At 45.5% G+C, this 11,785-nt stretch overlaps 1 protein-coding gene across 2 annotated transcripts; it reads left to right on the top strand.

Annotated features, from left to right (window-relative positions):
* The first annotated feature begins 354 nt into the window (after window positions 1-354).
* Window positions 355-10,510, top strand: LOC126517893 (protein phosphatase inhibitor 2-like). 2 transcript variants are annotated; one of them, XM_050167713.3, is made up of 5 exons: window positions 355-472; window positions 1,597-1,758; window positions 7,150-7,241; window positions 8,330-8,477; window positions 9,791-10,510. In XM_050167713.3, exons 1-4 carry the CDS (start codon window positions 390-392, stop codon window positions 8,449-8,451), a joined length of 459 nt encoding a protein of 152 aa, XP_050023670.1. In that variant the 5' UTR covers window positions 355-389; the 3' UTR covers window positions 8,452-8,477; window positions 9,791-10,510. The 2 variants fall into 2 exon arrangements, with proteins under 2 accessions (XP_050023670.1, XP_050023669.1); XM_050167712.3 differs by lacking the exon at window positions 355-472 and adding an exon at window positions 518-1,238.
* Window positions 10,511-11,785: the final 1,275 nt, after the last annotated feature.

The following is an 11,785-nucleotide window of genomic DNA, read 5'->3' as shown; positions in this document are numbered from 1 at the left end:
TTTAACTCCGATCCTTCACTGACGCCAGAAATGTATCCATCGCGTGGCGAGAAACGACGCGGCCGCCTCGGATGCAGCTAAAGCAAAAGTAGCTCGCTGCTATCATCATCATCATCATCGCTTGTTGACTGAAAAGTGGAAATATGCCTTCGGAACGATCCTGTTTAAATCTATCGTCAACGTAATGCTTAACCATCTGCTTAACTAACTAATGCTAAACTTGAGATGTGGGCACAAGGTCATCAAAGGGATTCATTTGATTGGCAGCGCTTCTTTACTTGCTCTCTCACTCGCGCGACGCGCGAGGCGGCAACAACGCCTCCTCTCCACCCCTCTCCATCCTCACTTTTTCTTTCGGTTTATTGCGTTGGTTAGAGTGCGAATCAAACATGGCGGAGCAACTGGCGAAGAGGCCTGCTAAAGGAATATTAAAGCCATCCAGCAGCTTCGAGTACACCGAAGCGCGACGGCAGTAAGTCACGCTTGTGCTTAACGGCGGGAACGTGGACGCCCGTGCGTTGTTTGCTCATGTCAGGCACGTTTTGACTTACTGCGTCTCCCGTGTCGAGTGTGGTTGCTGCAGTCTCGAGTTGCACTGGAATCCCGACTGACTAGCGCGATGCTCGCGTAGCTGTGGTAGCAGCCCCTGTTATTCCCGTCTGGACGGTGCGTTGCGAACGGTCTTTCGCAGCGAAACACTGTCCCTCAATTGCGCTGGACAGTTCGCGCGTGACCGTCAGAAATTCACGTCCTCCCGTGCGAATGGCTTGCGCGCCGTGCTCCTCGGGTTACAGCACCTGACTAGTATAAAGTAAGGGGGAAAATTGAGTTGACGCGCACCTCGTAGCCGCTGTCAAGCGGCACCGTGTCTCATTTTTCTTCACTTCAAGCGTGTCTCAGCGACTATTATGCATATTTGGAGCCGGAAACGACGACGAAGAAGCGGCGCGGCATGTCAAGCTTACGGCGACGCCGGCCCTTCGGTGTCGGTGGGCTTGGAGGCGATGCTTGAAAGACATGTCGCGGTACACGCCGGGCGGCCGTACGTACCGGGGTTACTCGCCTCAGGAGTACCTCGACCAGGCCTACCTGCAGCCGGGCTACCGTTACGCCCCGCAGCAAGCAGATTACTTTCAGCAAGGCCCGTCAAACTACAGCCGCCAAGTCAACGCCGCGCCTGGACCTTCGCAGCAGAAAAAGGCCATCCTGAAGCCGTCGGGCAGCTTTGAGAGCAGGGTGTGAGTCATTGTTAAACGGTTCGTCGTTGGCGGGTTTCGCGACGATGGATCAACCCGCGTAAATGTTTACCGTCGAACGGGCGTGCCCGCGATCCACTCGGGTTCAGGGTCGGTAGATTGGCCTGTGCAACCTTCTCAGTCGTGTCTCGTGGAACTGACCTGACGGGCCAGACGAAGTGAAGCTTCTGTTTTATGTTCCACCATTTGTGCGAAGGAAGTTGTGCGAGGTTTCCGTGTATTCTGCAGACGTGTGTCGTAGTAGGCAGTGCTTAAAAAAAAAAAAAAAAAAACGTGGCAGTACTTGCCAAGTTGTGACGGTGACACTGGCCCATGCACTGACTGTGTGCCGTCGTTGCAGGAGCGCACAAGACCTCAAGTGGGACGAACAAAACATCAAAGAGACCTTTCACCCAAAGAACAAGGACTATGGCTTCATGATTGTCGATGAGCCCAAGACACCTTACAACTACGACACGGCCACTGACCCGGGGGGTGTCAACCCTCAAGCAGTAGCTCAAAAGTAAGCACTGTTTTGTCATTGCCATTAATCGGAACACTAAACAGTTTTAGCTGAGCATCGCTTACGCTTTGCTCCGCTCAGAGCATTTTTGATAAGTACATCCCAGAGGCACGCAATGGCATGGCTGCAAAATGACATAGAAACCAAGTAGATGAAACATTGTGCTCCACTTAGTAGGCTCTGTGGCATAGCGTGGGTAGCATTCTATGTTCCACTGCTGACATCAGTGTTGTACACATGTGCACTAGCAGTCCTTGTGAACAGGTGTGTGCAAATTGTTAGGATACTTGAGTCTGAGCAGAGTCAACTAAAGATGCTTAGCTAAGACACTCTATTAAGTGGCCACTAGGTAATAGTAATGATGTAGAGGCATCATCATCATCCTTAATGCTGTGGACACCACTGTGTGAAAATGCACCGACGACACAGCTCGAGGCTAACAAGTGACAGGTAGGATGGCCATCTGCCTGATTCTTTCGATCAGTGCCCTCTTTTTTTTTTGTTCATTTCCCACCTGTCTGTTACTCTGTTACCTTTAGTGTCAGCTGGATGATTTATCAGTGCTTTGCTTCATGGTAAGTCCAGGAGCCAATTTTTTTCACACACATTACTTCCCTTAAATGTGTAGTCTTTCAGAGCTTGTCTAAATTTCCACCAACCAGAATGCACCTTTGGAATACCAGGCCAACAGACATTCTCTGTGTCTTCATTTTTTGGCATGGTGATCATAATCTAAAGTTGCCCACCCTTCCATCTTACAGTAAACAGGTGTCTAACGTAGGCTTGTTAGAACACCTTCTTTATTTTTAGTTCTGCAGCGGTTGAAAACAAATACAAGGAACTGAACACAAATATGGACTAGAGCAGTTCCAACATTTGACTTCATTCGGAAGAAGAATGACGCTAAATATAAAGGATTCAGGAAAGTGAGAAATAATGAACTGAGACATGCATGATGAAAACACTCATAGCAATATGACTGAAATAATCTTGCACATTGCATGCTGAAAGTCGCACAAATGAGACCTTAATTAACCACACCTTTTCCTCAGTGGTCCCTAGTTATGTTAAGCTGACATACTGATCATGTTTTCCTGAAACCTTAAAAAAAGAATTGCTTCAAGCAGTTCCTTTTTTTTGTTAATGATCTCAGCAAGTACACAGACCGAAGAAAGTGTTGCAAAAACGCAAGGCCAGCATGGTTGTTCTCAATCACCTGAGAAATTGAAGGCCCTTAGCTATTGTGTGAACAAAGACCAACTAAACATCAGTGCACCATCAAATAGGCAAATGAGTTTGCGTATTGTGAAACAGAAGTGATATGCTGAATGCTGTTGTAATCGCTGCAGTTCTTTTGTGCTGGCATTAGGGAGGTTCAGCAGTGCTCTGTTGCTGCAAAATAAGTGTAGCATACGGTATAATATTACTGTTCCATATCAACGTACCATGATGATTGAAAACGCTTTAGCTGCGTGTGTTGCTCAATATGTAAGGCAACATGGTAATTAAGATAGTGGCTAATAGTCAGGCATTGCAGAATAAAATAACACGTGCCCAGCCCAAAAGATTCATTGTGGCAAATATTAGAAAGTGTTACAGGGTTTGTCTGTAAAGTAATGAGACTGGGTCTGGTAAAAATAATTTATTGGTCTAAATAACAAGCTACAATTTATAAAACCAGTTCTAGGTGAATGGAAGTCATGCGTGCACCAGAAGCATTTCAAGGAAGTCATTATCTGCCGTCTCCGTATAGGTCACACCCACATTACACACAACTTTCTGCTGAAGAAAGAAGACAAACCAATTTGCACTTGCGGAGATGAACTTACAGTCAATCACATTTTAATTTCATGCTGTAAACTGGAAAAGCTACGGAAAAAGTGCTTTTCCCCGTTTTATAACCAATGCATCCCTTTTCACCCCGCACTGCTCTTGAGTGATAATGCAATTGTAGATATGTCTAGCGTTTTTAGATTTTTAACAGAAGCTGGTATTCTTAAAAATATGTAAATCATCCCGCAGTACTTCACCTCATGCACCACAGCCACTTCTCATTTCTGAGAAAAAGGCTGAGGACTTTATTTGATTGGTTAGGAGCCTCGAGATCCTTGCCCTGGCAAGGATGGCCGCTGAGGTTACCCGACCCCCTTTAAAAGTTTTTATCAGTACCCATTGTTACAATCTTTTTCTTACTCCATCATGAGGTAACTCTAACTATTTCAGCACACAACACCACCGACGACTATTTACATTTTTATAAAACTACACGGAAAATTTTCCTATACCTCGAGCTTGGCGCATAATGGCCTTAGTTGCCTATGTGCCATAAAACACCACACAACCATATCCTTCAAAATAGTCTCCTTGGGCATCGATACACTGCTGCCAATGCAATTCCCATGCAGCAAAGGCTCCCTGGAAGTCAGCTGCCATAACCCCTTTCAGCTAATCTCTGACAACCCGTTGGATGGTGGGTACATCATTGAAACGGTGACCTTTCAAGCTTCTCTTGAGCTTTGGGAACAGGAAAAAGTCTGCTGGGCTCACATTGGGGCTGTGCAGTGGCTGCGGCAAGGTTGCAACCCCCTATCCAAGCCAGGTAGGCGGTCACAACGAAGGCGGTGTGGGCTGGAGCGCTGTCGTGGTGGAGCTTCCAGCATTCGCCGATCTCCGGTCATTTCCATTTGACAGCTCCGTGAAGCCTCTCAAGGATTTCTTTGTAGTACAGGGCATTGACGGTTCATCCTGGAGGCACAAATTCTTTGTAGACCACCTGACGCTTGTCAAAAAAGACAGTAAACATTGTCTTTACCTTGTGACATTCTCACTTTCCTGGGGCGCGGGAAGTTCGCGGTGTGCTACTCCGAACTTTGGTGCTTTGTTTCAGGGTCATACTGAAACACCCACGATTCATCGCCTGTTATTATGCCATCTAAAAAGTCGCATTCATGTTCTAACTGCATCAACATCTAGCAGGAAATGTCAGCTCGTTGTTGTGTTTGTTCATTACTCAACACTTTTGGCACCAATATTGAACAAACCTTCCGCATGTTCATATTATCATAAATAATTTTTTCAACTGTCCTTTGCACATGTTGAGGTCTTCGGTGATTAATCTGATACTGAAATGACGGTTGGAGCCTCAGAGGGTTTTACTTTGGCCACACTTTCATCCAAACCACTCATTTAAGAGCATCCAGATAACTCCATGTCTTAAGGGTCTCTCAACCATTCTTGAACTCACTGAACCACCGGAAAACTTGGGCCCTTGACAGGGCATCATCTTTGTAAGCTTCTTTATCCTAGGCAAGCGTCTCGGAAGCAGTTTTGCCCAGGTGAAAGCAAAATTTAATCGCACCCCGGTGCTTCAGCGAACGCTCCATTTTTGACGTTTTCTGCCGTGACAAAAACTCAAACACAGCTTTTGCGCCACTTCAGATCCTCACTGCATCAGAGCTCGGATGCTTCTGCCACCTGGTGCGTTACTTAGAATACCCACCATAAATCCTGCCTCCGGGAAGCGTGCTATTGGTGACTGCAGCGCCGTGCGGTAGGCAGTCTCATTACGTTAAAGACAACCCCTTAGCTTGTCCATACATGTATTACTCCTTACGGAAGTGCCATGCTATGGTAATTTAAATGTCTATGGCAGTAACAACGCTGGTTGCAGCATTTTGTGACACTTCACTTAACTACATATGCAACGTGTTTTTGTCCCATGGGTGCTCTCGTCAAAGCAGTAAAAAAAAAGAAATGAAATTCTTGTCGTCAGTTGCATAGCTGGCGACACTTTACATGAGTAGATAAGCAGAATATTGTTAATTACTGCAGTAACTCTGCGTCCTGTCCAGTTGAACTCTCTGCCACAAGATGGCACCACCAGTCCAGCTGCTCAGGTTTATTTTCCAGTCACAAGTGGTCTCCTTGATGCCACTTCGTCATGTTGCTGAAGGTGAATTAAAATTGACTCGTTCCTTGGGGAAAAAGAAAGGTGCACCGACGATTGCAATACTCCCTGATGCAAAATTTGAGCGCAGCTCTGTAGATGTTTTCATTTCACAATATATTGAGGCATTGCACCGATCACCACACCAATTGGCAGAGCCACGTCAGTGAGGCAACTCAGGCCACACAGTTTCCGCATCCTGGCAACTGCAGCTTATGCAACTGTAATCTTTACTGGGAAATGCTTGCAGCGAAGGCTATGCGCAAAAGTGAGCTTTCTGGTTCTTTCTTTTTTTTTTTTCCCCGGATGGCTGGCACTACTGCTACTGCGGATACGTGGACGTGAACGCCATCTGATGGTGCTTCAAGGTGGCTTCCTCACGCTGTCTTCGCTATCACAGTCTTCTGCTTTTCTTCTCACCCTCTTCTCATATCCTCCTCCTCGGCTTTCCACCTCATTCTTCCACTATAGCCTCCTCCACTTTCCTCCTCACACTTTTCTCTATCGCCGTCTCATTCCCCACTGTGTTTCGTGTTCGCTCGGTTACGCCAATGGTGGACTAGGCATGTCACTGTTGAACGCAGGAACAGGCGCCTCAGAGCTGCGCTGTAATATACGCTGGCACGCGCGGCGTAAACTCTGTAGCCAATGCCATTTCTCTTGCTGTGTCTTGGCTTGATCCAGCTCGGCTCACAAAACTGTGTGAGCCCGTTACCATATGCACTATAGATGCCGTACCACACGGAATGCCTTGCCATATTTACGGTAAAGTGCATGCATGTGCACTCAGCCAGTACAGTATTACCATATGGTAACATGGCAGTGCTGAAGCTCTCTGCTAGCTCATTGCCACCGCTAAAAGAGTTCTTGCACATGACGTATTGGGCCTGCTTATTGCCTCGCTCTTCCTACAGGTCAGCCAATCACAATGGCACTACAAAGATGTGTGGCAGTCCCTGTTGAAACTGCAAATAGGGCGGCAGAAATCTGGAGTTAGAAGAGGCAACTGTCTTTCTTTTGGAGGAATTGGGGTCTAGATGCTGATGGCCTTTGATGGCCCATTGGTGGCTTGCTATGCTGATGTGTGGCACGTGAACAATGCTAAATCATGAAGTTATGCTTTGCACCGTCATGAATGTATAACTATGTTATTGGTGTGATCACATGAGATGCCAGCCAAGCTACTGGGTAAAACAGCAACTGTGCACAGAGCATGTCGCTTCAGGTTGCACTTGTCGACTATTCAACGGCTTTGCCACCAGAACAAGTGTTCTGAGCTGCTGAGTGCTTCACTGTAACTGATGTCTTGGATCTTGCAGTTTCAATTTCGTCGTTGCAGTGGAATGCTGATTGAAATAAAGCATAGCCAACCTGATGTTAGAATTACTTTGTTATATCCTACATTTTGTTATATCCATTATATTCATTTCTTGCTGTGCATGCAGAATCCAGTCAGCTACATCAATGCAGCCCAGTGCACTCACCCCTGCAGTTATTGTGTCGGAAGATCAAAAGAAGGCGGAGGAAGAGGCAAGAGGTATGTTGACTTAGCGTTGTAGGCATGCTTACTCTGTGCTTTATTCTTGATTCCATACTTCGTGTCGCACGGGCACAAAATATGACATTAACTGATTAAAGGGACACTAAAGGCAAATATTAAGTCAAGCTTAAGTGATAGACTAGTGCACAAGAATCTCTAAGGTGCCAATATTATTGTGAACAGAAACTTGTTGCAAAAAGCATCTTTGTATTATCAGATGAAATAAAATTCTGCTTGTCCAGTTCTTTTTCATTTTTAGAAAAAATAACTCGTTGGAATTACCCTTGACAACGATGCGGGCGATCGAAAGGTTTCGTTTTGCTCGACTCCGTGCCGCCCACACTTTCGTATTTCAGTAGTTTCATTATTATATAGTGCCGTGGTGGTTTTGCTGGCTCGCGAAACTCGCACAAACTGTAAGTAGCAGAGAATTCAACTTCCATGTGATGTCGAGGGATGTACCAATGGTCTGCGCCACCTGACCAAAAAGCAGCTTTAGTGGTGAATCCACTGCTCTGTCTTGGCGCGGTACCACCTTCTGTCGGGTGCCATTTTACTCACAGACTGTAGAAAAAGGTGGTGATGGCATATGCAACGTCACCACTCCCCCAATTTTGTGGCGGGAGATTTGAATTTCGAAAAAGGTGCGCGGACCCTTCAGATGCACTTTTCTCGAAAACTAACTCTCTTCTTGGCACAAAACAAGCGTTGCGATGTTTCTGGAATAGTATTTAATCAGTTCCCGTTGACTTAGTATTTGCCATTAGTGTCCCTTTAATGCCTTAAGGTTTAGTAATGCCATTTGCGTGGTGTCACACAGACATACGTAGTGTCACTTCAGGTGCAGTGCCCAATAATGTGTTTAGTGTTATTCCTTGAACTTTGGCCCACTAAATGTCTTGCTTGTTTGTATGTGATACTAGGATTGCGAAAACTTACTGCACTCACTGCTGCTATCTTCATCTTAACAACTAATGTCATTAAAAAAAGTGTGTGTGTACAACTTCATATATAATGGTATTAACCTCAGACACATGGTGCAGGTGCAAGTTTTCTGTTTTCTTGTGCACGCCTGCTTTTTGCAGCGGAGAGACACAGGCTGTTCGAGGAGAGGCGCAAGAAACATTACCACATGGAACGATTTATACCTCCGGAGAACACTGGGGACAACGACGACGATGAAACAGGCGATGATAGCGAAGACTGACGTTGCTTGTGGCATAAGCCATGCAGGTAGGAGAAATTTGTTTGCCTGAGGTCTATTCGAGCTGCCTGCATGTCCGGAATTGCACATCCGCACATTGCTGTTTGTTTGAATGGTGCAGCATGGTGCCATCTGTTAGTTTCACCCAGTGCAGGGCTCATGCGAAATATGCCCGAGTTCTGCACAGGCACCAGGCAGAACTGGCACTGAACTGCAGTGAATTAGTTCAAAAAGTGCAGGGTGAATTGAATGGAACTTTTCTTTTGAGCTTGTTCTCGCACTTGTGCTCCCCTCGCTTAGCCAGCCGTGCCAGGAATTAGTGACACACACTTGACACACACACACACACACCTTTTTCTTGCGGAAGAACAACCAGTCTGCAAAGATTGTGGAGCAGGTTTAATCATGAGCCATTTGTTAATACCCTGTCTGATTTAGGAAACAGCACAAGAAACTTTCTTTAAAATATTTTATAGATAGCGCATTACATATCATCCTGATCATCTTTTAGAATAATCACCACCAGTCAAATTGGAAATTGTAATTCATGCACAAACTAGCATTTCTTTGTGCATTTTCTGCGCATTTTCTTTGAGGTTGGATGAAAACAAGGCCAGAAGTCAGAAGATATTAAGGTGTGCATCATTTCAAGCGTAACTGCATTTGCACTGGGACTTTATCATTGCCTGGTTGTGAGATTTTCTGCAGTGGGACTGGGGCTTAGTTATAATGAAGCTGCAACGGACACCAAAATATTTTGTTAGGTATGTTTAATATTCACTATAAGCGTAAAATGCTATGAAAAAAATTCACCATTGGGTCGATATGAAAGCAACATAAGTATGATGGCCTGGCGGCAGTGTGGCTTACCAGTAAATGGCACAGGAAAAAAAAAATTACGAGCTTGTACTTTGCATCATTGATGATATGCGACCTTGTGATCAGTTTGATTACATGGGAATGCCACCATGGCTTGCTGGCTGTGGGCCAGCCAGATCAAGCCATTGGCCAAAACAGGCATGTGTATGCAGCATGTGCTGTTTCAACTTTCTCATCATGAGTAGTAGACGTTTTTGCTTCCAGAAAGCACATTATGAGCTGTGAGTGCAACCAGTGCAGAATCGGATCTTGCATTTTTGGCTTCGTTATAGCTGCACAAAATACTCAAGTAAAGCAGGACCAGCCTAGTTTTAGATTAACTTGATTATACCTGTGTTTGTTATGTCCATCTTTGAATGCATGTGGACAATTTCACTGTCTACCATCCACACATTAGTTTCTGTACATGAGTACACCATATGCTGAAGATTTTTTTTCTCTCTTTCTCTCTTATTGCTCACAGAACTTGCTTGTTGGCTGGTGCCACACACACCAGCACAGCTGACGGATCGCTGCCAATTCGTCTGGCCACACCATGGTGTTCCGTGCTCGAACTGCTCGGCGTCAAATTTTTCTCGTTTGCCATTGGTGGCACATTGTCTTTAGTGACAGCTGTGTCGTAAGCCCACAAAAATTCCCTTTGAGCCCTCGGCGTGTCGAACATGCCTGCTGCTTTTAGGGAAAAGGTGGAACTGTGCTAAGTTATTATATTTTTTTGCGGATCCTCGCCGCACCTGCTAGTTAATGTACAATCGTAGATCAATTTTTTTTTTTCCTCGGACGCAGCGCTTGTATAGTGCTTTCTGTATGCTTCCATCCCTCATTCCCCCTTTTTTTTTTCTCCTGCCCATCTCCGATACTGGACTCCTCTGGCAAGCTTGGGACACACATAGACAGCACGGAAAATGTGCAGTTCTGCATTGTGTGCACTACGAGGAAGTTAGTCAAGTGTCGCCCCCTGGTGTTGTGTGGGTGAGACGGTGTGCTGCCACCAAGTGAGAGCCACTGCAACTGCATCTGGTCAGCGGCCAGTCAAAGTCGTCCTAAACGGCGGCCAGTATGTTCTGCTTTGGGTGATGAACTCTCTCGTGTGCGACGGCACCGGCATGTGGGGGAGGCTTTGCGTGCTCGTAGGAGTCCCTGTGATTGTGATCCCCGGTCATTAAACGATGCTGCAGAATTTTCCCAGTGAGACGAGTGTTTTCAAAGCTGACGTATACGACAAGGCACATGCCTGAACCATGGTGGAAATGCTTGTGGTACACTTAAATTCAGTGCACCTTAGCCCTTTCTGGGCCAATGATTCCTGCTGGAATCGTAATTCTGTAGGAAATACCGGAAATTGAGAAAAGCAGACAACAAAAACTATTCTCAGAAATGCGTGTGAGGAATACTAATTACATAATGTTTCGGCATTGTACTGCAGATATGTATAAGTGGTTTATCCTGGTATTTCGCAAATGCCCATGTGTGTCATGATGCCGAGCTGAGGTCTTTTACGAGTGCTCCTTCTTTGGCGAGTTGGAATTGCATACTGTGGCGGGGTGCCTTACTCTGTCCCTGTCTTAAAAGCGCAACCCACCACAGCAGCCTTCATGCTGTATTTTTCGAGCCTGCGGCCTAATGCGCATCATCTGCCTTGCATAGCACAAAAATGGTCTTCAAATAACCAATCCATTATAATTGTGAATTGAGACGTGTGAAGAACAATTTGTTGCTTACAATGCCTGAAGTTGTATGCATTGCATGAAAAGTATCTTCAATTCAGTGCGAAAAACAACATTGAAAATTTTTTATTTTTCACTGACTTTTGTCATTCAGTTGCACATAACATACAAAGAGAAATCACATCATAAAAAAAAAATTCGACCAGGAAGGGTACTCGTAACTAATTTAGTCAGCGAAATCTTGTTGCAGTTGACCAACTCAGACCTCTTCCCATGACATCTGTTATTACTGGAGAAACATCTGTCCGTCCAATCCATTATGACTGAAGCAAGCAGTCATCTTCATCTGCCCTTCCAATCATAATGGATTGGATGGACAGATGAAGATTACTGCTTGCTCATCTGTTGTGCTTCTCTGTAACGTCATGTTTATTGGGGGCATTATGCCCACTGAATCAATCGATCGTGCCAAAAGATTCAGCCATGGGGAAGGGTTAGCCTTGTTTCAGCCAAGAACTTTGGGTCGTGACAGGCACATACAATATAACATTGGTTATGGCCAACCTTCTTTGACTGGTCTAAGAGTGTTGGTTGCGGTTACTTGGGGTCGAAAACACAAGCTGCTAAAGCTGCCACAAGCTGCTAAACTGCCAAGACAGGTGGATGACCAACCAGTCATTTGATACCAAAAGCACTGCCGTGTTGCTAAGGGAATCTAAAATTGCACTAGAGTCGGTGGAAGCAGCAATGTGTACAATTTAAATCTTGCTGTCAGCTTCTACAGCTATAAC

The sequence above is a fragment of the Dermacentor andersoni genome, chromosome 11 (genome assembly GCF_023375885.2).
Source record: "Dermacentor andersoni chromosome 11, qqDerAnde1_hic_scaffold, whole genome shotgun sequence".
In the NCBI taxonomy this organism is placed as follows: domain Eukaryota; kingdom Metazoa; phylum Arthropoda; class Arachnida; order Ixodida; family Ixodidae; genus Dermacentor; species Dermacentor andersoni.
This window is presented reverse-complemented; position numbering and strand designations above follow the sequence as displayed.